A 27,539-nucleotide genomic window follows, 5' to 3' on the forward strand; every position below is an offset into this window, starting at 1 on the left:
TGTTTTTTTTTATATATGGAGTTTCAATGCGAAAACCAAATATAGTACCGGCTTTAAGAGACGAAAAAAAGTTCACCTTTAAAAATTAATATTAAGTCGAGACATTCAGTATTTATTTATTTGAAATCATTTCTAATGATTAAATATTAACGAATACATTGATTTAATAACACTTTCAATATAATTAGACTATTTACTTAATCTACAAAGTGCAGTTAATATTTGTGTTTTTTAATCACAGAGGGTTAATAATTTCTAATATCAATACTAGGACCTTAATTTATGCATAAATCTCTTTTTATAATACAAAAAATTAACAAAGTATATCATAGTGATTGCACACAAGTAAGGGCGCGAAAAAACCTTAAGAAGAAACTTAGAAGCAACATAACCAATTAATGTAAATTATGCAATTGAAAATAATAGAGAATAAAAACAACAAAAATAGCCGCAAAATATCAGTAATCAAGCCTCTTTTTTAGACGGAAAATTTCAGCATTGTCAAAACTTCCTGCATGATCCATATTTAGATTACGCAATGTTGTCAAGACGGCCAAACGATCTTCTATATTACCGTACATATGACGGCAACGATGAACTGATAGTGTCTGTAAAAAAAAAAGTTATTTTAAATAGTGAAAAAATTAGGTACATAGAAAAAATTTTAATCGCCTCAAAATAGCACCTATAAATAATTTTTTAGTATTATTAAGTTGTGTGCCAATTGATAGCAATTACTATGGTAACATGTAAAAATGCCCTGGTGGATATTTTTTTCACTGGTAAGAAAAAATTTGTATTTTGCTCTGCCATATGGTAACTTTTTCACTAGACAAATTTTTGACATTTCTGCCAGAGCAAAAAACCAATAATCAAAATGTATTGAAAATAAATTGAACCCATAAATCCAGACAACATTTACTTTGGTTTTTTGCTTTTATTGTACCAAGATTTCATGAACATAGCAAAGCCGAATGATTGACTATTGCCAATCTCTTTCAAAAGTCAAGCATTTATCATCAATTTGTAAATGGCAATATCATAATATAATCATTAAATCATTAACAAATTAATGTGTGTGTAAGCGGCTAGTAATCGCCGCACGCATATTAGACCTGCGTATCCATTCACGACTATCAACTTGCAACTCTGCTCTTTAAACGTCAAAATTTACATCTTTTCTGTCAGAGACTGAACGTTTTTGCGCCACGAAATGGTGCCCAAATTTGTAAACCAATGCTGTATTTCCTAATGAAATAACTCCCAAAGAGTAAAAATTAGCTTATGGGTCGATTATGGATAGCAACATAACGTTCAGTTAGTTGAGTTGTTGGCTGACAAGGCAATTAAATACAAATTTGTATAATGTATGGCAACTTTTGTCAATTGATGCCGGTATAGTTTTTGGCAGCGAGAAAAAGTGTAAACAAAAAAATAAATCAACACAAAAAGGCAAAAAGTTGTGAAATATACCATAGGTATATTCATTTAGCCATTCCGTTTGAAGCACATAGAAAAATCTATTTCCGACCCTACCAAATATATATATTTCTGATCGTCGTAAAATTCTAAAACGATTTAACGATGTCTGTCAGTTGCAATCACGCCACAGTCTTTAAAAATTGAGATACTGAGTTGAAATTTTGCACAGACTCGTATTTCGTCTATACGTAGGTTAAGTTCCTGAATGGGCCAAACTGGACTATTTGGTGATTTAGGGTCTTAAGCCCGTTAATGCCGCATTTTTGGTCCGATTTTGCTGCAATTTGAAATCGGGGCCCCGATAATAAAACCGGCTATGGTCCATATTGGAAAATATTTACATATATCTACCATATAGACCGCTATGCCGGTTTAGGGTCTTAGGCCTGTAACAGGCACAATTTCGATGAAATTAAAACTGTGAGTTGTTTTAAGCCTCCCGACATCCGACTCAAATGTGGTTCATATCGTACCATATTTAGATATAACTGTCATATCGTTCATATCTGACTGATCCGATGATTTAGACTCTTAAGACCATTAAAGTCGCAATTATTTTCCGATTTCGCTGAAATTTGAAATAATGAGTTGATTAAAGCCTCCCGATATCCGACTCAGTTTTGGTTTAGATCGAACTATATTAAGATCTGTTTCAAATAGAAAAGCAAAACAACAAATCCTTCAAAGAGTTTCAGCTACATGGTGATCGCGATTTCGGCCTTTGCCATGGGGCTCATCAGATTGCTATGTCACCAAAAGATAACATGCTTCCACCTTCTCACACTCACTTCAACCGCTGAATTTTTTTTATGATGTTCTCGCGAGGAATCGAACTCAGGATTTCATCGTTATGGAAATTCTCCAACGAGGCTCGGAAAGAGTAGTGCCTCAAGCGTCTTGGTTACTAGTGAGAGAAAGGAGATCGGTCTGTACGACTCTCCCTTACTCGGGTCCTTCCTTTCCCTTTCACACATCGGGCTTAATAAGAGTGTTCAATCACAGGTTGTACGGTACTCGCTTCCAGTTAGATCCGGATTCTTTAGCATCAGTGTAGAGATTCCGACAGGCCGAAACGTTGAGCTCGTTTTCAAAATATGTTGCATCCTTTCGCAGGATATTTTTAAATTCCAGTTTTCAGTAATCTAAGGAACAGGTGAATAAATTGCGGTTCCATGACATAAATATAAGGGAGAAAGTGGCAAAGGGGGCATCTTATCGCCACTACTTTGGGTGACCACCGAGGATAGCCCACTGGCTCTACTGAAGTATGTGTAGACCAATACTTACTTACGCCTCAGTAGTTTGATGGACTGATTTGGAGAAAAAGTGCAACATAAGGACCATACAACAGGTTCAGAGAACATGTTGTTTTGGCATAAGCGGAGCGATGGGCGTTGTCCTCCCACTAGGACACTGAAGACTATTCTAGATATCCGACCCATTGACATACAGATTAAGTGTCAGGCAGCCACTGCGGCTATGAGACTCAAGGCGATGGGAGAATCGAATGAGGATGGGAATAGCTCATACCATCGCGGTATAAACGAGGCGACGATAGGAAACCTGGAAAGAAGGGAAGAGGTTCCGATCGGATACCTGAGACGACACTTGAGATCGATTGCGAGGCAATGCTGCCAGCGACACTGTCTTGGACTGACGGAACGCTAGTATTGCCATCTGGAAGATCATGTTACACGGATGGATCGAAGCTAGAGGACAGAGTGGGCCCGGGTGTCTACATTGAGATCCCAGGGACTGAGATTTGTTGTAGACTGCCTGACCATAATACGGTTCTGCAGGCGGAGATCCGAGCGATCACGGAATGCGTGAGTGGTGTGGTGCTAACGCGAGAAGGTCGAGTGTGAACATCTTTACGGACAGTAAAATGGCCATAAGGGCAATAACAACCAGGACGGTTAGATCACGAACAGTCTTGGAATGTAAGAAGGACATTAACGCCTTCTCTGAGGATGGAACAATCCCAAGCGTTTGGGTGCCGGGCCATAACGGAGTAACGGGGAAATAAATGGCAGACGATTTGGCGGCAAAGGCCAGAGGCCGTCAATAAACTTGGTTAACCCGAAGCCTTTCGGATCGACGCTGTCCGAGTTAAGGGCGTGGGCGACGTACACGCATGAAACACTTTGGAACAGCGAAACAGTCGGTAGGACGGTGAAAATCCTATGGTGTGATTCGAATCGTGAGAGCACGAGGCCATTACTGAAAGGAAGTATGAGAGAGGTCAGTATAGCTTTTGGTATTATAACGGAACACTTAGGACCACGAGCTAACTTATGCAAAATCGGTGCGGCGAGTGATAGCATATGTAGGGCATGTGGGGAAGATGATGAGACGTTGGAGAATTTCCTGTGACATTGCTCGGCTTTCGCGGATCAAAGACACCGGTACTTAGGTGAGGATACAATACCAGACATAAACCAACTTAGGGGAGTGGTATGGAAAACAATTAAGAATTTTGTAAGTAGCACAGAATTCCAACACAAAATTCGAGGTTACTTTTTAGTTTTTAAGCGCACAACAAGTCGATTACTAGCTGTATGTCGATAGTGGCATGGGGCGGATTAATATCAGCGCACTCTTTTCAACCTAACCTAACCTAATGTTACAATTATACGCGATAACATTTTGCAAATGTCGCCCCAACCCTATCGTAGTGTTACACTTTTTGCATTTTTTATAAATTTCTTTTGCCGCTTTTTTCCAAACATTCGACAAATTTTGTCTTCTATAATAATCAGTGAACGCCGTTATAAAGTGCAACAGTCTACACTGTAAACTTGGCACGGTGTAGGAAGTGCAACATTTTTCCACGCTCTGTAGACAAAACCATTACAAACAAAGACTACATCCGGTGATGGGGTTAATTTTTTTTTGCACAAACGAACACAAAATTTCGATATCATTGCAACATGTCGAAAATATGCTACACTTTTTTGCACAATCGAAATCACCATTAGTTTTATAGTAAGATTGGGTCATCTATCATTTTGTCAAAAATTTCGGCGACCTGACTGGTATTTGTTTCAAATTGGTTAAATAATTTAAACAGGATTTCGTCCCGATTTCGACAATCGGGTTTAAATGCTATTTATTTCCATAAAATCCTACTCACACAAACTGGAAAAATTAAGCAAATATTATTTTTAGATGCAATTGAAGAAAATACATTTTGACCAATCTTATAAAAACCCCCTACAATAAGCTCAAATGACATGCTCAAATTCTTCTAATTGACTAATTGCGTATAAGAGAAATCTCATCTGTTTGAAAAGATTTTCCAATTTAGGAAGTTTTCCAATTTTCACCACAACTGTTCAGTTTTCACCACAGTTTTTCGTACGTACCCCTTAAGAAAATCATTATTCGTAAAATTGTTATATTACAAAAACATTTCTATTCCAAAATTTGAACAAATTAAATGAACTATCATATGTGTTTATTTTATTTATAGAAATGTAAAAAGTAAAACAATATCAAGATTTTCTTGAAAGAAAATCAAAAATTCTAAAAGTTGGAAGTTTAGAAAAAAATTTTTCTCAAATTTAAGTATTAAGAGAACATTTTGTTAAATGTTGTTCTTCAAAGAAGTTTTTAATAATATTTTGTTTAAAAAAAACTCAAACATTTTTTCTTTAAAAAAAATATTTTACTTTTTGGTCTTTACGGAAAATTTCATTAAAAAGTTGTTTTAAGAAAATATGTTATTGAAATTTTGTTTGTAGAAAAAAATTTAATTTAAATTTTGTTTTTAGAAAAATTTAATCAAATTAATGTTTTTAAAACCAGTTTTTTTACAATAAATGTTGTCTTTAGGAACATTTTTATAAAAACTTTGTCCTTGAAAATATTTGGTTAAAATTTTATCATAAGTTTTCTATAGATAAAATCTTAATTGATGTTTGGTCTTAAGATTTTTTTTGAAATATTTACCATTTTTAGTTGCTTAATTTGTATACTCTCCACTAATTTCGTCATTCTTTTTGTAACACCTCGAAATATCTGTCTAAGACCTCATAATGTATATATATTCTTGATCGTCATATATATTCAAGTCGATCTAGCAATGTCCGTCTGCTTGTCGAAAGCACGCTTACGTTCCAAGGAGTAATGCTAGGCGCTTTTACTTGTTATTTAATACTTTTTTGGTTTGTTCAGCTGGAGGTGTTGAAAACAATTGTTAAAAAACCGATGCTATTGTTTTTGAAAATTGTTTTTTTATTGAAAAATCCAATATTTCGAAAACCACCGGTTTTTTTCCTCGGGGTATTTCACTGAAATTTTTATATATTTATACTTTGTTATACAAAACAAAAAACAAAATATTTTTCTTTTTTTCAATAATTACATTATTTTTAACAATTTCAAACGACTTTCTTCTAACAATATAAAAGTTATACTAAAGCTATCTTTCTATTGCCTGTACTTATGTATCAAACTCCTATAAATCTGCACTTTCGATAAAAGTTTCTCTTAGAAAACTTTCCCTGAAATTTTGACTTGTTTTTATACCCTCCACCATAAGATGGGGGGTATACTAATTTCGTCATTCTGTTTGTAACTACTCGAAATATTCGTCTGAGACCCCATAAAGTATATATATTCTTGATCGTCGTGATATTTTATGTCGATCTAGCCATGCCCGTCCGTCTGTCCGTCCGTCCGTCCGTCTGTCTGTCGAAAGCACGCTAACTTCCGAAGGAGTAAAGCTAGCCACTTGAAATTTTGCACAAATACTTCTTATTAGTGTAGGTCGGTTGGTATTGTAAATGGGCCATATCGGTCCATGTTTTGATATAGCTGCCATATAAACCGATCTTGGGTCTTGACTTCTTGAGCCTCTAGAGGGCACAATTCTTATCCGATTGGGATGAAATTTTGCATGACGTGTTTTGCTATGATATCCAACAACTGTGCTAAGTATAGTTGAAATCGGTCCATAACCTGATATAGCTGCCATATAAACCGATCTTGGGTCTTGACTTCTTGAGCCTCTAGCGTGCGCAATTCTTATCCGATCAGAATGAAATTTTGCACGACGTGTTTTGTTACGATATCCAACAACTGTGCCAAGTATGGTTCAAATCCGTTTATAACCTGATATAGTTGCCATATAAACCGATCTTGGGTCTTGACTTCTTGAGCCTCTAGCGTGCGCAATTCTTATCCGATCAGAATGAAATTTTGCACGACGTGTTTTGTTACGATATCCAACAACTGTGCCAAGTATGGTTCAAATCCGTTTATAACCTGATATAGTTGCCATATAAACCGATCTTGGGTCTTGACTTCTTGAGCCTCTAGAGTGCGCAATTCTTATCCGATTGAAATGAAATTTTGCACGACGTGTTTTGTTATTATATCCAACAACAGTGTCAAGTATGGTTCAAATCGGTCCATAACCTGATATAGCTGCCATATAAACCGCTCTTGGGTCTTGACTTCTTGACCCTCTAGAGGGCGCAATTCTTATCCGATTGGAATGGAATTTCGCACGACGTGTTTTGTTATGATACCCAACAACTGTGCCAAGTATGATTTAAATCGGTCCATAACGTGATATAGCTGCCATATAAACCGATCTTGGGTCTTGATTTCTTGAGCTTCTAGAGGGCGCAATTCCGATCCGATTTGGCTGAAATTTTGCATGACGTATTTTATTTTTACTTTCAACAACTGTGTCAAATAAGGTTCAAATCGGTTCATAACCTGATATAGCTGCCATATAAACCGATCTGGGATCTTGACTTCTTGACCCCTAGAGGTCGCAATTATTATCCGATATGCCTGAAATTTTGTACGATTATGTTATTATGTTCTGAATCGGTCTATAGCCCGATACAGATCCCATATAAATCGTTCTCTCTATTTTACTTCGTGAGCCCCAATGGGCGCAATTCTTATACGAATTGGCTGAAATTTTACACAGGTCTCCAACATATAATTTAATTGTGGTCCGAACCGGACCATATCTTGATATCGTTTTAATAGCAGAGCAACTCTTTTCTTATATCCTTTTTTGCCTAAGAAGAGATGCCGGGAAAAGAACTCGACAAATGCGATCGATGGTGGAGGGTATATGAGATTCGGCCCGGCCGAACTTAGCACGCTTTTACTTGTTTTTTTTTTATTTAGCTGTTTTTCAATTCGAGCTTTTGCCTGTTAGGGCGAAGATCTTTTAATTTCGCAATTTTTCGATTGTTTTTCTTTCGAGAAGTGCTCAATAATCGGAGATTTTTGCAATGGATTTTTTTGTTGAAACATTTCTTCTTGACTCCGGGCAAAATTGATCTACACCGACTCCACAGCCCTGGTCAAAAGTAGAAACAAGTACCTCAACAAACTTGCCGGGACCTTATGCAGACACGGCAGCACATGCGGTAAATTGCTACTGGGTGAATATTGCCCTTGAAGAACGACCGCTTCCAATTGCACCTGCAGAGTTCCTGGATCTGGATATTCAACAGAACCATGCAGACGAAAGATAGAACACAACACACTGCTACAACAATAACCGTTGGTCCATTGTGTCAAAGTAAATGCAACTTATTATGGGGAAAACATATTGGAAATTGCTTTGGAGCCGTGGCGCGCAAACATTTCCGTCGTATACCATAGATATACTAACAAGTCTCGGCACCGTCAGATAAACCAAGTGTAAATCAAGATTTGATACATCATGTTATGCACCCCATTTTGTTCACACTGTGGCTGCCCAATTCGTCAGATGCCAATCCCATGGATTTTTCTATTTGGGCCATTTTATTTTATTTTGACAATCATAACAGAAGTCTTCGTGCGAAATTTCAGCCAAATCGGATAATAGTTGCACCGTCTAAGGTTAAAGTTGTCAAGTCGGAGGTTGGTTAATATGAGGGATATATCGAGCTATATAGTATATATAGTATATCGGTATATGGGATCTATATTCAAATATGAACCGATATGGCCTATTTTCAATCCCCAACGATGTACATCAGAAGAAAGTACTTTTGTAAAACTTTAAGACAATTGTTTTATTCTCGTATTATTCATTCGTAGTAATTTTTCGTTGCAATGAAATGATAGGGTATGCCATTTGTATCCTTGGATCTTTGATGCAGGAATAGAAATTGATAGTTTCTGGTACTTGGGTAAACCATGGCGACCTAAATTGGTTGAATAAAAGAGTTTTTGGAGTCTTGAACATTTAGGTATTAAAAAGTACCAAAAATGTACGAAATGGGCGAACTTTGCACAGGGCAAACGGAAAGAGCCAAAAATTCGGTATTTGGCTTAAATTATACTGTTGCTTAAAAATTGGAGTAGAAAGATACATTTTTGAAATAGTTAGCGTGACGGAAGAAAACGTACGTTTAGTACCGAAATAGGTACCACTTGGTACTTTGTTTACGGATTGAGCTACACTGTCGGACAAAATCTTTCTTCATTAATCCTCGATATTTTTATCTACGTGTATTATTTAGTGTATTTTTTACTGTCCCGTTATTTGTTCGAGTGCCTCATTTATTTCGATAAACATTTGAAACTTTTAAATTCGTCCATTCAGGATTCTGATGTAAAAGTATTGTAGCGTAAAATCTAAAAAAAGTCTTCGCGAGATAATAAAGTGCGTTCTTTTATAAATCGTGAAATTTGAAATATATTCCTTATTTTTTTTTACAAAAATTTGTGGTAAGTTTTAAAAAAATAATAATTTTTAATAAAGTACCTAACGTTATCGTACAATATTTCTTAAATATTGGGTTGCCCAAAAAGTAATTGCTGATTTTTCATATAGTCGGCGTTGACAAATTTTAAGCATTAATCGAATTGGATCGTCATGTAACTGAGCGTGAGATAGGAGAGAAGTTAAATATACCAAAATCAACCGTTCATTATCACATAAAAAGTCTTGGACTGGTGAAAAAGCTTGATATTTGGGTACCACATGTATTGAAAGAAATTCATTTAACAAACCGAATCAACGCTTGTGATATGCACCTTAAACGCAATGAATTCGATCCGTTTTTAAAACGAATCATAACTGGAGATGAAAAATGGATTGTTTACAACAACGTTAGTCGAAAACGATCATGGTCCAAGCATGGTGAACCAGCTCAAACCACTTCAAAGGCTGATATCCACCAAAAGAAGGTTATGCTGTCTGTTTGGTGGAATTGATAGGGTGTGGTATATTTTGAGCTGCTTCCAAGGAACCAAACGATTAATTCGGATGTTTACTGTCAACAATTGGAGAAATTGAATACAGCCATCAAGGAGAAGCGACCAGAATTGGTCAATCGTAAAGGTGTCATATTCCACCAGGACAACGCTAGACCGCATACATCTTTGGTCACTCGCCAAAAACTGAGTGAGCTTGGCTGGGAACTTTTGATGCATCCACCATATAGCCCTGACCTTGCACCATCCGACTACCATTTATTTCGATCTTTGCAGAACTCCTTAAATGGTAAAACTTTCGGCAATGATGAGGCTATAAAATCGCACTTGGTTCAGTTTTTTGCAGATAAAGGCCAGAAGTTCTATGAGCGTGTAATACTAAATTTGCCAGGAAGATGGCAAAAGGTTATCGAACAAAATGGCAATTATGTATTTGATTAAAGTTCATTCTAAGTTTTATTATAAATGCATTTACTTTCTTTTAAAAAATCCGCAATTACTTTTTAGGCAACCCAATATATAGAAAATAAGCATGGGCCATTACTTTTCGAAATGAAGCCCTTAACCGAAACTCAAAAAGATTTGTTTGTACAAGATGGAGAAAATGGGATGAAATTGATAGCTTTGAGTTCCAAGTATAAAATATCAGCATTCGGAGCCAGAAAAATTATTGCTTTGTATAAAATAAGGAAGTCAAATAAAAGTTTGAAAAAATTATGTGCAGAAAACGTAAGACGACGAAGCTTGAGGAGGATCATATTGCAATTCTAGCAAAGAGAAGCTAAAATTATAAATTTAGACTCACGAACTGTCCAAAGAAGACTAAATGAAAGGGAGTTAAAAAGTGACTTTTCTAAGAAAACCCCTCTCCTACGAGCAGCCAATAGAAAAAAACGATTGGCATTTGCAAAAAGTATATAAAAGTATATAAATATGCCTGAATCATTATGGAATAAAGCTAATTTAGCAAACGAGTCAAAATTTTAACTAAAAAATTGGAAAAATCCGAAAAGTGTGTGGTGTGAACCAACACAAAGGCTCGTAAAAATTTGGGCTTGGGGGAGTTCATCTTTCAACAAGACAACGACCCCAAGCACACGAGAAAGGTCGCTAAAAAAATATTTGGAAGAAAATAACGTTGAAAAATTAGAATGGCATGCTCAAAGCCTTGATCTTAACCCCATACAGCATGTTTGGGCTATCCTAGATGACAAAATCCCGATGGAATCATGATCAAATCTTCAAACATTTTGAGAAAAAAATGTAAACTGAATGGAGGGCATTTCCAACAAATATTTTGAAGAACCTTGCTTTAAGTATGCCGAAATGATTGAGAGAACTTCGTACTAATTTTTAAAGTTATTTAATTTTTTATAATATTTATTAGAGAAGTGTTGCTTTATTTTGTCACTTGAAATGTACCATATACTTTGTATTATAAATAGAAAATATAAAATAAGAATTCAATGTTAATTTCATTATTAGATAAAATACGAACCGAATTAAAAATAAAACTATAATTTATAAACATTTGAAAACAACAAATATATGTTTCAATCAAAAAATTAAAAATATTTAAAATCGCAATTTATTTTGTCCGACAGTGTAGTGTTAAAAAACACAAACAATAGTGCTGTAATTGGTATTATTTACTATGGTTGCCCAAAAAGTAATTGCGGATTTTTCATATAGTCGGCGTTGACAAATTTTTTCACAGCTTGTGACTCTGTAATTGCATTCTTTCTTCTGTCAGTTATTAGCTGTTACTTTTAGCTTGCTTTAGAAAAAAAGTGTAAAAAAGTATATTTGATTAAAGTTCATTCTAAGTTTTATTAGAAATGCATTTACTTTCTTTTAAAAAATCCGCAATTACTTTTTGGGCAACCCAATACATTCTTTTCGAACTGAGCTAGAGCTCTTAAAATTGGGAACAGGTACATCTTGAGAGCATATGACAATGAAAATAAGTTTTTATACCCACCACCGCTTATTTAACGATGTCCGTGTGTCTGTCCGTCCGTCTGTTGTAATCACTCTACAGCTTTCAAAAATTGAGATATTGGGCTGAAATTTGGCTTTTTGATGCACGCTAGTGCATAAGTTCTTAAACGGGGCAAATCGGTCCATATTTGGATATAGCTGCTATATAGACCGATCTGCCGATAAAGGGTCTAATGCCCATAAATCCTTTATTTTTTATCCGTTTTTGCTGAAATTTGAAACAGTGGGTTATTTTAAGCCCGAAATTTGAAACAGTGGGTTATTTTAAGTCTCCCGACATCTGACCTAAATATGGTTTAGATCGGACTATAAATAAATATAGCTGCCATATAGACCAATCCCCCGACAAAGAGTCTAATGCCCACAAATACTTTATTTTTTATCCGATTTCGCTCAAATTTGAAGTTATTTTATTCCTCCCGACATCTGACCCAAATATGGTTCAGATCGGACTATATTTAGATATAGCTGCCCTACAAACCGATCTGCCGATAAGGGGTCCGAGTCCATAAAAGCTTTATTTATTACCCAACTTCGCTGAAATTTGAAATAGTGAGTTGTTTTGAGCCTCCCGATATTCTACCTTAATATGGTTCAGATCGGACTAAGTTAAGATATAGCTGTCATATAGACCGATCTGTCGATAAAGGGTGTGGAGCCCATAAAAGCTTTATGTTTTATCCGATTTCGCTGAAATTTGAAATAGTGAGTTGTTTTTAGCCTCCCGACATCCGTCCCAAATATGGCGCAGATCAGATTATATAGATATCGTTGTCATATAGACCGATCCTCCAATTTAGGGTCTTAATCCCATAAAAAGAAGATTTATTGTCTGAAAATGTTACTTGTAAATTAGTTCTCGGGACCTGAATAAAATATGATCGAGACCAGCCCCTATTGAGATATAACTACGTATAAAGTAGTGGAGTTATAGGATGAATATTCTATTCCAATTTTATTTGGTCCACATCGGTCCAGATTTGGTTAAGAGTGCCATATAGAAAGAACTCTCGATTTAAAGTCTTTGATCTATAAAAATCTCATTTATTATCCGATTTCTTTGAAATTTGACGGAGTGACTAATTTTAGGCTTTTCAACATCCGTGTCCTTTATGGTTCAGATCGGTTTATATTTGGATATAGCTGTCAAAAAGAGCAATAGTTTGTTTTACAAAATTGAACAGTGACTTATATTTATAAGACCACTCAATGTCCGTGCCGAATTTGTGTGCATAAGTTATCCAATATTCACCGGATTGTGACGGAAGGGGATTAACATATATACCCGACTTCGGCCCGGCCTTTTTACTTTTTTCTTTTTTTTTTAATTCGTACATTTAGGTACTAAGCCATACAAAATGGTTCATTCTTTACAGATTGAGCTACAGCTCTTTAAAATTAGGATATAGGTTCACCTAGACAATATATATATTGGCCCACTAGAAAATTTTTTTTGGAATTGGTATATTAAGGTACAATAACGTACAAAACGATACTTTCATTAAAGATTGAGATACAGCTCTCATAATTGATACGATCTCTATGCCGTCTGGAGGGGGTGGAATGGAGGATAAGTAGAGGTTAAACAGTGCCGGAGTTAAACAGGGGAACTCCCTGTTTTACTCTACGGTGCTTCAACTTCTTATCCCTAAATTCCACAAATGACTGGCTGGAGGGGCGTGTTGGCGATGTCCTCAAATAATTTGGCATGGCTGACCGTGTCGAATGCCTTCGATAGGTCCAGTGCCACGAGGATCGTCCTATCACATGGCCTGGGCTGATTGAAGTCACGGCAAATGTGTGCGGTAATGGCATGCAAAGCTGTTGTTGAGATATGCAGTCTTCGAAATCCATGTTGGTGCTCGGCGAATTGAAATTCTCCTACGAGGCTCGGGTGGAGCCTCAAACGTCTTTGCCATTGGTGAGAGAAGGGAGATCGGTCTGTACGACTCCCAAAACTCGGGTCCTTTCCAGGTTTTAGTAGCGGGATCACTCTGCCCATTTTCCAGACATCGGGAACTATAAGAGTGTTCAAAGACATGTTGAGGACTGTTGTAAGGTACTCAACTCCAGGTGAATACAGATTCTTCAACATCAATGTAGAGATTCCGTCGGGGCCCAACGCCTTAGATGATTTGGCGCCACGGATTACATTCGTAACTTCGCCCAGGGTAAATTGTGATGGCTGTTCATCGGCTCGGAGACCATGAATACGGCGAATGGCTCTCCTCCTTGCCCTGTCACTCTCGGGATGCACAATAAATTGACGGTTGAACAACCTGGCGCATCTCTTCGGATCAGTCACGGTTATTTCGCCAAAAGTGACTGAGGTCTTGTCATCCCGTCTACCGGTGTTCGAGAGTGACTTAACAGTAAACCACTGTTTGCCTACACCGGTGCCTAAGTTACATTGCTCCAAGTAAATATAATAAATACCACAAATCCCATCACGCTCGTCTGCGAGTACCACATCCTGCGCCGGGAAATTGGGCCGCACTTGGGGTATTCGGCCGGCTGTTGCGTTAATGTCTTGGAATTTCCTCTCGACCACTAGCACATCCGAGGGAGGTGGCAGTTCACTGAAGCGACGATTGGTATACTCTATGAAGCCAGGCCAATCGGCCTTCTTCTGATTGATAAACGTCTCGCGCTTAGAGGTTACACCTCACTGACACCGATCGATGATGGATGCGGTTTTGGCAAACCGAACAGAACCAGGGTCCGGGGTTGTTTTCAATCCAGCATTTCACTATCCGCAACCCTTGAACGCTCCCGGTAGCTCGCAGCTAAGCTTCTGGTGAAAGGTTTCACTTTCTTTTCTGGTCTAGAAGGTATAGTCGTGCAGAATGTGTGCAGAAATGTATCCCAATCCGTCTTTCCGTTTATGTCCTCCGATACAAAGGTAACATCTAGTAGCACCAGCCTGTTGCCGATAAAAACAGTTGGTTTATTTCCTTTATTACAAATCGCCAGATTCCAGTTTATAATAAATTCGATAAGCTGCTCACCCATATCGGGGATATCCAAACTTCCCCATATCTGGCTGTTGTGTTTGTTCTACCTTTCGTCTGCTTGATTCAGGTGACTGTGCCTTATGGTCCCAGATCGCAATCGAGACACACATTCTGCACGTGTTCCCATATCTGGTGATGTGCATTGGCACCACTTCCTACAATGGGGCTCTTTTTCCCTGCAGTGGAAGGTGGCATCTCTGAATCATGTATAGGGGAGCCAACCAAAAATGAGTATTCTTTGCAAGAACACAAGAATGAGAGAAAAGTCCTTCGTAAATATCACATCAGAGGGGGGTGTCAGTTCACTGAAGCGGTGATTGGTATACTCTCTGAAGCCAGTCCAATCGGCCTTCTTATGATTGATAAACGTCCGGCGCTCAGAAGTAAAGAAGTCGGGTGGTCGGTTGATGGTGAGAATTATGGGGAGGTGGTCTGACCCCAAAGAGATGACGGCTTGCCAGGATACGTCACTCAGGAGATCAGGGGATGCAATGGAGATGTCTGGCGAGCTGCTGCACCTCCTCGTAATCATAGTGGCGACATCATCATTCACCGTGCAAAACGTGGAGCTTTCAAACTGCTCTGCCAAAGCTATTCCACGCTGGTCGTTACCTAGGAATGCCATGACGTGTGATGCGCATTAAAGTCCCCTAGAACCAGACGATTATAAACAGATAGCAACCCACTTATGTCGGGGTTGTAAGCCTGGCCATTAATCGAGCCACAGCTACCAACCGGCGGTATGTACACGTTGTATAGCTCTATCTCGGCAGTACCAGACCTGACTGCTATCTCCATGCATTCCATGTAGGGGTCACTAGCGCCATGCGCAGGCGAGATAGGTCTATATTGCACGGAATGGTGTATTACGAAGGCCAATCTCCCACCTCCATTCCTTGAGTGATCCTTACGTAGCACATTGTAACCGCGACAACTGTGCAAGCTGCAGGTGTTGGTCAGCTTTGTCTCCTGGATCGCTGCGACCAATATGCTCTTCCGACTCATAAAGTCCACATTCTCATCGATCTTGCCACGAAGTCCCTTGCAATTGAACTGCAAGAACGATACACTTCCCGGCACTGGCCTGGTAATATTTGGGCTGGGATGCTGCCGTTGCGTAAATTGCCGTACGGGAGAGGTCGGGAGGGTCCGACGATGAGGACGCAGAAGGCGACGACGACGACGCTTGTGACCCACTGCTGGCTATGTTCGCACAGCAACTTGCGACATAGCCAGTATGACTATACTCCCGTAGTGAAGTGGCGGCAGAGCAAGATCGGAAATATACCCACTCAATGCACCGGTTTCACCTCACCGACACCGACCGATGATGAAGGCGGTTCTGGCAAACCGAACAGAACCAGGGTACGGGGTTCTTTTCAATCCCGGCACGGACCAGAAAAAAGACGAACACGTACACTGAGGCGGCAGCCCTTGCCGATGAGGATTCCATCGGGTCAATCCGGTGCGTACAACCGGCAGCCATGTGATTGCGGGAGTTAGGTTCATATGGGAGCTCTATCAAGCTATTGATTAATTCAGACCATATTAAACGTATGTTGAGGGTCATGAGAAAAGCCGTTGTACAAAATTTCTGCTAAATCGGATGACAATTGCGCCCTCTAGAGGCTCAAGAAGTCAAGATCCCAGATCGGTTTATATGGAAGCTATATTAGGTTATGTACCGATTTGCGCCATACTTAGCACAGTTATTGGAAGTCATAACAAAACACCTCATTCAAAATTTCAGCCAAATCGGACGAGAATTGCGCGCTCTATTGGCTCAAGAAGTCAAGACCCAAGATCGGTTTATATGGCAGCTATATCAAAACATGGACCGATTTGGCCCATTTAGAATCCCAACCGACCTACACTAATGAAAAGTATTTGTGCAAAATTTCAAGCGGCTAGCTTTACTCCTTCGAAACTTAGCGTGCTTTCGACAGACAGACGGACGGACATGGCTAGATCGTCTTAGAATGACATGACGATCAAGAATATGTATACCTTATGGGATCTCAGACGTATATTTCGAGATGTTACAAACAGAATGACGAAATTAGTATATGGTGGTGGAGGGTATATCCTATGGTGGAGGGTATAAAAGTCTAATACAGTTTTTTATATTTTAGTCCAATACATTCACATTCAGTCAGTGGAGAATGAATTCTAAAAAATATAGTACTTACTTGTAAGCGCTTACAATTGATTAGAATTGCATCCAAACTGTGTTCTGTTAGTTGAGAACACCCACTTAAATGCAGTGTTCGTAATCGTGTTAATTTGGCAGTGACCAATTGTATGGTTTTATCGTTGATGTTGTAGCAGTCTGACAAGTCCAATACTTCAATAGAAGGACAGTTCGTTACCAAAGCTTCCATGCCAATCGACGATATTTGTTGGCAATAAGATAAGTGCAGGTGTTGTAATTCGACAAACTTGAGGCCATACTTAAGGGAGACATCGGTGATTTTGTTGCATCCTTTCAGGTTTAGGGATCGTAGCCCTTTAAGTTGTTGTATGCTAAATCCATCCACGGATGCTTCATCAGCAAGATTAAGTTCGTAGACTGCGAAAAGGGCCCGTTTACGGTTAGCATCGCGAACAATTTCATCTTCCGCTTTGCTTCGTAATGATATCTTCATCAAATGCGGGGATGTTGAACGCATAGCTTCTCTCTCGAGCATTGTTGATGGGGCTGTTGGGTGAAAATTTTCCAAGGTTCCAGAAGATCCCTTCAGTTCTAGTTTTGATATATTTATTCCAGTCAGTGCTGCGTCGGTGAGGCGGAAACAATCTTCTAAGGTTAGATCCCTAAGCCAGCTCAAATGTTCTATTATGCACTGGACAGTGTCGTCGGTGACGCCATTAACACAGTGTCCCACGTTTAGAACGCGCAACTCTATACAATTTCGGGCTATACACCGAATGCATTCCTCGCAAACTATTAAGTGCGACATATAAAGATGTTTTAAAACAGAATTCGGGCCGCTTGCTATTCCCTGTGTTAAGCCATCTTTCGTAATACCTTCGCATCGCGATATATTTAATGATTGCAAATGTTTCAGTTTACCCAGCAGAGATGCTCCAACATTTGATATCGCACCACAGCCAGCAATATTGAGATCTTGCAGGTTTGGGAGTGATCCCACAATACAATCCATGCAGTCATCATTGACACAAAGGGTATCGGCCAAATCCAACTTAACCAAATGATGCTGAGTTTGCAAAAATGATTTCACCCCACTCGTATTCAACTGTTGGCAACCAGTTAAATGTAATCTGTGTAGTTTAAGGCCATTCTCGATGCCTTCGCTGGGTGCGAGAAACTGCAAAGCGGGCCCACTGATCATCGTATGACTCAGGTTCAAATCCTTTAAATACTTTCTATGTGATATTGCAACTTTTGCAATAAACTTAAATGTCAATATCGACTCGCTGGGATGGGTTGATTCACTGTCGTTGGGATAAAAACGTCTATGAATGGCATTGTGGTAAGCAATGTGACAGCCGGACATATCGAACGACTCCATGCATTTTATAAGCGATGTCAAACGTAACAGTATTGCGTCTGATAAATACTGGTTATACTTCAAAGAAAGATGACGAACGTTGGCCAAAGCATTGCCTATATCCCCATTGCCCTCTAAAAACGACCCCGACATAAATAGCGGAGAACAGCGGGTTATTGTAAGGCTTTCCAGTTTAGTTAGTTGTCGTAAGAATGCATAAAATTGTTTATCGCCGATATCAGCATTGTTAAATGTTATTTCAACTGCTGTTTTGCCTATGTGTTCCAAAAGTTCTTGTGCTTGTCCGAACGTCACTTCCTCCAAACAAAATATTTGGTAGGGTCTTTGGCACTTCAGAAAGTATTTCGCTGGCGCCAGACGATCCGATAGACACACTTTCGCAAAATTAACCATGATTTTACGGTTAAACTCTCCAATGAAGAGAGCCTCGCGCCATCGATTGCAAGTAGCACCTGCCGATTGAAGATCTGAGTGATGTAAAAAACGAAAAATATGTAAAATGATCTGAAAGTAAGCCAAAAAAACAGGATCGTTTTTAAAACGTAAGTTACGTGATACAGATCAATATAAAACAAACAACTTAGAATTGATGAACATTACAAATACAATGGATATTACAATAGGAGAATAATTCAGTTTGTCAAATAACTGGTGTTTAAAAACGACCTTGCAAAACAAATCTGATCAAATGCTATTATATCTTATAGTAGTAGTAGTAGTAGGACTTCTTTATTCGAATAAAATCTTTGATTCATAGCAGATATGTTACTTAAAATTAATTTTCTAAATATGTACATTTATTCTTAGAAAGAAGTAATATTTATTAGCGACTATGTGTATAACGTCTGTCGCATAAACTTTAAATTTTAATTAATGATATTCATTTAATAAAAGTTGCCGATAATTATAAGCCATTCGTAAATAAGTTGTTAGCTTATCCCAATTTCCCACTTCAATTCCGTCTAGTATATGGAGTACTTCTACGAAGCTCAATGATGCTTTACTAAAGGCGGCCAATCTAAATTCTCTTAGAACCGGACAAATTCCAAGGAAATGGTCCAAAGTTTCTGTTTCTCTTAGGTTGCAAAGCTTACACATTTTTTCCGACTCATTCTCTTCAAAGTTATTGTAACCCAGGGATATCATTCCACTGCGAGCTTTAAATATCCAAGTAATATTTTCTGATGTGTATCGCTCATTAAGATAGAGATAGGCTTTGTTCGGGTCCAGGTATTTATATATTCTTTGTTGGCTTTCCGTTTTTCTGTGAATCCTATTTTGATAGAGGTTCAGTTTTAAGCTGTTTATAAGTTTCTTGGTAAAGTCATACCATAGGCTTGATGAAGGAAATGCTTCAGGCCATTGAATATCCATACTTGCAGCTAAGGATTTCAGTTCTTTTACCCAGAAGACATTTCTGCGTAATGCAATATTGGATAGCTGGTTTGGCAATCTAGCGCCCGAATGCTGAAACAGAGTTTTTCCTATATATTTTAAGTGCAGTCCCAGGGTATATATATGTGTATCCTCTACCTCCGTTTCTAGCATGAGTACGTAGTTTGGAGTACAAACTGGTAGTTTTAAAATCCTTTTTAAGAAATAACGTTGCAAGGAGTCAACTTCTTCGAAATGACAGAACCCCCAAACTTGGGCAGCGTAGGTTTGAATGGATCTGCAAACCGCTAAAAACAATTTCCATTTTGCGTTCATATTTATGTCTGTTCTGCCTACAAAGTTTTTCCATGTTGCGTTTATTGCAATTTTTGCTTGGTTGTTCCGATTTTGGATATGTTTAGTAAATGTCATCTTTGGTGTGAATATTACCCCTAAATATTTATATTCATTTGTAATTTTAATTACGTTTCCATTAAATTTCCATTTTTCGTGTTTGGCTAGTCTGCCTCCATTCCTGAAAACCATAATTTCCGATTTTGATAGGTTCACTTCCAGGTTCCAGGTATTACAGTATATTTCTAGGTTGTGTATCATATTCTGTAATACATGGACGTCGTCTGCTAGCAACACAATGTCATCAGCGTATAGTAGGAGCCGTAGGTTCAAATTTTCGACAAAAATTCCGCCTTCAAGGTATTCATACAGGTCATTGATATAAAGAGAGAATAGTAATGGTGACAGTAAGCATCCTTGTTTCACTCCTTTAGTAGTATCAAAGTATTCAGATATGCTATTTAAAAAACAGAAAAGTAGGCAAGTTAAGGTTTAAATATTTCTAGCTGGCCCGTTGCGCTTCTTTACACCCTAAAATAGATTTTTGAAATTATCGGGACATTCGGGATTTGAGTCCATTTCAGATCCACACTAATTGATTTGTTTAAAGCTGGGCTGCGGAGTCGAGTCAAAACTGCTTGATTCCGCAAGTTTGTTCGACTCCGATTCCGGAGACGACTCCGAACACTTAAGTTTTTTAAATATTTTTAACATTTTTTTTTAGTTCTTAAAAACATTAAAAAACGTCTTTTTAATCTATCTAAGCCACTAAGCATTTATCACAAGAAAAAATAATGTTCTCAATATTTTGCGACCATTTAGCGAAGAAAGGTGGATATTAATGACTTGGACATAAAACCGCACATATTTTCAAAAGCAGTAGGCTTATCGCCGCTAATTTATTTTTCAATATGCAACAAGACTCTAAAACTGGTTTTAGTTTGCAATCTAAAAAAAAATAAAATATTTAAAATTTGTTTTGTACTACGTTTCTGAATATGCACTTCAAACTGTTCGAAAATTGAGATTATTCAAAAAAATTTCAAATCATTTTTGAACTCGCCTTATAAAAATTTAAACTTCAAAATTTATATTTAACTAGCTAGACAGGGCCCGCTCCGCTGCGCCTACTTTCACTCTTTTATTTTATCCGAGCCCTATATGGTAACATCAGGAAAAAGTCATGTTTGGGGGTGCTGGTACGGCCTTTCAGATATTTCGCGCCAATGTGGATATTATATTGGTGCTCTTCCCCCAAATGGAGCCGTATATTGCTATGCTCAGTAAATATGTCCGGTATGGGGGTGTTTTTGAGAGTGAGGCGGATCCCCATATATCAGATTCATGCTATGGTCTCAAATACCTTCATTTGAGTCCCATATCGTCATTATTGGTTTATATTCCATTTGGCTGGTGGCTTTGGAAGTGGTATGGCTCCCTAGATATCCCACTCATCTCCGAGTTCTGGCGTTTTTGGAAGTAGGGTAAGGGGAGGGTCCACCCATTAAAGTTTGGATGTTAGATCTACTTCATTCTCTTGGATTTGGTGGTGGATTGAAGCAACTAAACTCTTTGCCCCAAAAGTGGCTATCAGATTCATACTTCACTCCGGAAAATCCCATCTTACCTATTGCTATAGTCGGTATTTATGTATGGTTTAGGGGGAGTTTATGAGATGAGGCGTCCCTGAAACACTTGGTCATGAAAAAGACGCAGATTTGAGCCCCTTTTTGATATATGCAGTTTGAGGGGTATGCAGGGTGGGGCGGCCACCCGCAAACTTACAAACAAACAACAAATTTTGCCCATGAACATTCCACTAAGGAAAAGGGGCAAACTTCTCACATATCAATGAGTGCAGTTGTATACAAGTTTTATGCTCAATGATAAGGGCCTCCTTTTTATAGCCGAGTCCGAACGGCGTGCCGCAGTGCGACACCTCTTTGGAGAGAAGTTTTACATGGCATAGCATCTCACAAATGTTGCCAGCATTAGCCCGTACTTAGCCCTGAAAAAATATCAGCATCGTGCTCTACTCCCCAATTTCTTCAACTTGAGACCCAAGCCATTGGTTTAGGGGGAGTTTATGGGTTGGCACGACCCCTATTACCTATACCTATTATTTATCACCATAGTAGGCAATCACGACCGGTTTGAAGGGAGTTTAGAGGCGGACCCTGAAATAATATCAGCATCGTGCTAGAGCGCAATTTTGTTTGAGTCCCACAATGTCAAACATTTTGAAGGAGGCTATTAAGATATTCAGGGCTAGTGGTCTCGTTCAGATTCACACTAATTAATTTTTTGTATTGTTGTCTACATTCAAAATCATATTTCAAAGCGACCACTTGGGATACTACATTCTTAAAGATCCGTAGGTCCTCCTGTCTCCATCCCAATTTGAGGATAAAAAGTGTACTCTACTACCAAAGACCTTTTATCTCGGTCCTGTTCTATCCTGATCGGCCTTCATGTATTATTTCATATTATTCATACATTATTCTTAATTCCCTTTTATGGGTAGGATATGAGGAGGGTGATTTCCCTCTGACACGTCCTTTCATTTGAGTGCAATATATTCTCATTCATCCTACATGACAGTTTGGCGTTGTATTTATTGAGAGGGTCGGCCCGCCCGACGCTAAGAACCATACGAAAATTTATTTGAGTCTTTTATTGTCGCTATATTGTCCTTATACCAACATTAGATTCGAAATATACTGCCATAGACGTTTCTTCTAATTGACATATTATACCGATCGAACTGCACGTCCTATTTAAGAGTATTTAGTGGGTGGGCCGGTCCCAGACTCTGTCCTATTTATGCATGCCAGATTCTTAGTCAAGTCCCAAAGAACTTTCATTCGATACCCATTTTGTGACGTCATACATTTATGCCCGTTTTGAGGGTTTTTTGGATTGGGGAGGCAAGGTAGACACCTTGGACCAAATTTTTATAACAGATGTGTACTCAGCTTCCAAATATCTTTCGTTTGATACCCATATTGTCCCAACCGGTAAACATGTCCTGTTGAGGGGTTTTAGGGGGTGGGGAGGTGCCTCAGACACCAAGGAATAAATTTTAATATTACCATTGGACTCTACCTTTATATAGCTTCTATATTATATCCATATTTTCCCAACCGGTAAATTTGTCCTGTTAGAGGGATTTGGGTTGTAGGGGCCCTCAGACACCAAAAATCATTTTTTTTATCTCAGATTTGTATTCTACTTTTAAAAACCTTTTATTTGATACGCATATTACTCAAAGCGGTTAAATTGTCCTGTTGGGTGGTGTTTTTGGGGGTGAGGGCTCTTGGGGCTTTTTTGGAGGTGGGGGACCCCCCCAAAAATTAAGAGTGGAATTTTTATACCAAATTCGTACTCTTCTCATAAATACCTATCATTTGATACCCATATTGTTGCACATGTCCGTTCGGGTGGGTTTTGGGATGGGCGTCCCCCAGATTATTTGACCCCAATATTTTTTACCAACTTCGTGTTTTTGGGGTACCTTAAGGTGGCACACAAAATTTTGCTTAAATCGGCGCACGAATCTTCGAGATCTAGCGTTTTTGAAAATTGGGGTATAGGGGAGGGTCCGCCCCCCTTCAGATATCAAACAAGTGCTAAGTTCAGCCGGGACGAATGTTATATACCCTGCACCATGAATCGCATTTGTAACAATATCAAATTATTGTTAATTTCGGACCATAATTGAATTGAACATTGGAGACCATAGTAGAAGTCATTGTGTAAGATTTCATCCAAATCTAGTAAGAATTACGCCCTTTAGGGTCTGAAGAAGTAAAATAGGGAGATCGGTTTAAAGGGGAGCTGTATTAGACTTTTACCCGATTCAGACCATATTCGACACGCATGTTAAAGGTCATGGGAGAAGCAGTTGTATAAAATGTAGCCAATTTGGATAATAATTGCGCACTTTAGAGGCTCAAGAAGTCAAGATCCCAGATCGGTTTATAAGGCAGCTATATCAGATTATGGACAGATTTGAACCATCCTTAGCACAGTTGTTGGAAGTCATAACAAAATACCTCATTCAAAATTTCAGCTAAATCGGATAATAATTGCGCCCTTTAGTGGCTCAAGAAATCAAGACCCCAGATCGGTTTATATGGCAGCTATATCAGGTTATGGACCGATTTAAACCATTCTTAACACAGTTGTTGGAAGTCATAACAAAACACGTCATGCTAAATTTCAGCCAAATCGGATAGGAATTGCGCACTTTGGACGCTGAAGAAGTCAAGACCCCGGATCGATTTATAGGCAGCTATACCAGCATATGGACCGATTTCAAACATATTTGGCACAGTTGTTGAAAGTCATAACAAAACACCTTATGGAAATTTTCAGCTAAATCGGATAATATTTGTGCCCTCTTGTGGTTCAAAAAGTCAAGACCCCATATCGGTTTTATGGCAGCTATATCAGGTTATAACAAAACATGTCATGCATAATTTCAGCCAAATCGGATAAGAATTGCGCCTTCTAGTGGCTCAAGAACTCAAGATCCAAGATCGGTTTATATGGTAGCTATATCAAAACATGGACTGACATGGCCCATTTACAATCCCAACCGACCTACGCTTATAAGAAGTATTTTTGCAAAATGTCAAGTAGCTAACTTTACTCCTTCGAAAGTTAACGTGCTTTCGACAGACAGACGGACGGACATGGCTAGTTCGACTTGAAGTCATGAAGATCAAGAATATATATACCTTATTGGGTCTTAGGCAGTTATTTCGAGGAGTTACAAACATAATGACGAAATTAGTATACCCCCATCCAATAGTGGAGGGTATAAAAATGTTGTACCCTATTTTCACCAGGGGTCCAAACTCTACCACCTGTGAAAATTTCATGAAAATCGGTTCAGCCGTTTTCGAGTCTATACAGAGCAGACAAACAAATAAAGCACAACAATTTAATTTTTATATAATAGATAAATTAATTTTTGTGTTTGCTGCTGTTTTGGTCCTTAAACTTAGGTTATATTATGGTACGCGTCTAACAACCTCAATTGCTAAAAGGTTCACTCAGGGAACTTAGGTCCCTTGCATCGCCCCAAAAAAGATTGCGACTACCGCTGCCTACTCCGGGCAGCCTAGTATTCGGCAGGTAAAAAGCGGGCGGCTGCTGAATGAATGATGTTTCCGAATTTCTTGTCAGCAATATGTTCATCTAAGGGAGGTGGTAGCTCAGTGAAGCGGCGGTTGTTGTATTTTGTGAAGCCGTCCCAATGGGATTTCTTTTGTTGTTGTTGTTGCAGCTGTGTGTTATACACTGGGGCGGCAACCCTTGCTGATGAAGGATTCCATCGGGTCAATCTGGTACGTACAAAACCCTGCCATGGGATTTCTTTTGATTGATATACGTTCGGCGTTCAGAGGTTATGAAATCGGATGGTCGGCAAATGGTGATAATTATTAGATGGTGGTCCTGAAATAACTTGTGAGGAGAAGTCATTTACCAGACCAGGTGATGCAACAGAGCTGTCTCTCAAAAAAACCTTAATTCTGGTGGGTGCGTCCGTGCAAAATCTGCTCTGGTCGTTACCTAGTGGATAATGCCATAAAGAATGGTGCTCATTTAAGTCCCCTAGTACCAAGCGAAATAAGTTAGAAAACAGGCTTCTGATGCTAGGTCTATAATCTAGGTTCCAATTGTTTTCCGGCGGTATATACACGTTGTAGAGCTCATTTCGGCAGTATCGGATCTGACTGCTATTTCCATACACTCCATGTGGGGTCACTAGGGACAGGCGTAGTGGAGATGGAGTCTATACTGCACGGAATAGTGTATACAGAAAGCTAGATCCCCGCCTCCACTTTGAGTGCGATTTTTACATTGTAACCGTTACAACTGTACAACTGCAGGTGTTGGTCAGCTCTGTTTCCTGGATCGCTGCGGCTATAAAATTCTTTCGACCGATAAAGACCACTATTTCGTCGACCTTTCCTGGGAGCCCATTACAATTAATTTGTGAGAAAGGTGCATTCCTAAGCCCTGTCCCTCCTCAAGTACATGATCGATATCTCCTTTGGATTTGTAGTTCTGTTTTTAGACTTTATAGAATGTGGTGTTTATGATACTATTTACATAAATTAAGGGTATAAGAGATTTTAGCATTAGAGCGTTATTAAAATTTGTACACATGCTGCCTGCCAGAAGTCCGTGCTTTAGCTTTGCGCGCCAATCTATATACTACATAAATGGTCGCATATAAATGACAAATTTACTATTTCCTATGGGGGTGGCTTACAAAATTAAAGATTTCAATTTAAAACTTAACTAGCAAACATTCAAATTCACAACAAATACTTAAAAAAAAACTGAATTAAAATCTTTACATTGCATTTTAAATCTATACGCGTGTTAAAAAGTTCTTGCCCTTTGAACATACATAGGTATTTCTCAAGACAAAACTACTAATTTAGACAATAGGTGTTAACAATTTTAGAGTGAAGCCCTACTGCTTTTGTCATAACAAAATGTTTGTGTCCGTTACGATGCCGTGTCAATTTAAAAATAGGTACCTTTAGTTTTGGAGCACAGATTAGCAAAATATAGGCCCGGTTCTGAAGAAACGAAAAACCCAATCTATGGAATCTCTGTTTGCTTCAAAAGTTGATAACAAGCTACTAATGTTATATGAAGCATTTGTAGAAATACAGCAAGTGTCTATGTGTCTATACGTTTCTAAAAAGCGATAAATTGTTAAATCAAAAATGTACTTAGACATCATCATCAATCATAAATGCGTCATTATCACGTGAAAATTTATTTATTTTTAAGAGAACAAAAGGTGTTAACAAGGGGTTGCATGTTTTATTCATACCTCCATGGGCAGATTGTTGTAATTTGGTTTCCATTCATAGTCCTCATATTCCATTATATGGTCTTCTGCGAACTCCATGGATCCTAAAAAATAGCAATGGTCACCTTTTTCTTTTTGTTCTTGATAGTTTCTTTCACAAAATAGTTGCTATTGATGCTCACTTTAACAAAATTCTCTATTATTCTATAAGCCCCCCCACTTGAATATTTTTGTATCTTGTTGTTATTTTGTTTTTACTAAATAAGGAGGCGTAAAGCAAGCGATCAGATGATTTTCATGGCATGATTGGTATTGGTTATTGATATAAACGTTGCGGTACGGTGCAACGTTTACGCTACATAATCGTATTGGAAATCGATAAAAGTTTGGTTATATCGATTTATCTCACATTATCCTATCCACAGACAATCGATTTCGTATAGATGAATCTTCCCTCTCTCAAAAAATGACAACCATAAACAACGCTTAGTTATCTGATGCTCTCTTTAGTTTCATTCTTGAGAAAGAGCCATCTAATGATGAAAACACAAGTTTTTCACGGTTCCTTTACGAATCACTACAAAAATCGCAATGATAACATAATACTTTTATGAAAATTTGTTCATAAATAAAGATTCTTACTGAATTCGGTTTTCGCACTGAAACTCCATATAAAATAAATAAGAGGAAAATATTGATAGTGAAAATTTACATTTCACGACGCCCAAGAAGAGCACAATCACAGCTGCTGCGCAACAA

The 27,539-nt window shown here is 38.4% G+C and overlaps 2 protein-coding genes across 3 annotated transcripts; both read right to left on the reverse strand.

Annotated features, from left to right (window-relative positions):
• Positions 1-218: 218 nt before the first annotated feature.
• LOC106095900 (F-box and leucine-rich repeat protein 13) lies at positions 219-27,052 on the reverse strand. 2 transcript variants are annotated; one of them, XM_013263344.2, is made up of 4 exons: positions 26,963-27,052; positions 26,802-26,884; positions 16,868-18,715; positions 219-608 (listed from the first exon to the last, which is right to left on the reverse strand). In XM_013263344.2, exons 2-4 carry the CDS (start codon positions 26,877-26,879, stop codon positions 459-461), a joined length of 2,076 nt encoding a protein of 691 aa, XP_013118798.2. In that variant the 5' UTR covers positions 26,880-26,884; positions 26,963-27,052; the 3' UTR covers positions 219-458. The 2 variants fall into 2 exon arrangements, with proteins under 2 accessions (XP_013118798.2, XP_013118799.2); XM_013263345.2 differs by having other exon boundaries at positions 26,802-26,905; positions 26,963-27,045.
• LOC131997819 (uncharacterized) lies at positions 18,931-20,387 on the reverse strand. Its single transcript, XM_059369520.1, has 2 exons — positions 19,542-20,387; positions 18,931-19,484 (listed from the first exon to the last, which is right to left on the reverse strand). Exons 1-2 carry the CDS (start codon positions 20,198-20,200, stop codon positions 19,082-19,084), a joined length of 1,062 nt encoding a protein of 353 aa, XP_059225503.1. The 5' UTR covers positions 20,201-20,387; the 3' UTR covers positions 18,931-19,081.
• Positions 27,053-27,539: the final 487 nt, after the last annotated feature.

The sequence above is a fragment of the Stomoxys calcitrans genome, chromosome 5, assembly GCF_963082655.1.
Source record: "Stomoxys calcitrans chromosome 5, idStoCalc2.1, whole genome shotgun sequence".
Lineage (NCBI taxonomy): Eukaryota > Metazoa > Arthropoda > Insecta > Diptera > Muscidae > Stomoxys > Stomoxys calcitrans.

Excerpts from the sequence above, each read along its gene's own strand:
- LOC131997819 (XM_059369520.1), bottom strand. The coding sequence starts at position 20,200 with ATGATACACAACCTAGAAATATACTGTAATACCTGGAACCTGGAAGTG. Across the intron at positions 19,485-19,541 it reads TTTCCTTCATCAAGCCTATG|GATTCACAGAAAAACGGAAA; the intron begins GTATGACTTTAC and ends CTATCAAAATAG.
- LOC106095900 (XM_013263344.2), bottom strand. The coding sequence starts at position 26,879 with ATGGAGTTCGCAGAAGACCATATAATGGAATATGAGGACTATGAATGG. Across the intron at positions 18,716-26,801 it reads ACAACAATCTGCCCATGGAG|ATCATTTTACATATTTTTCG; the intron begins GTATGAATAAAA and ends GCTTACTTTCAG. Across the intron at positions 609-16,867 it reads TCAATTGTAAGCGCTTACAA|ACACTATCAGTTCATCGTTG; the intron begins GTAAGTACTATA and ends TTTTTTTTACAG.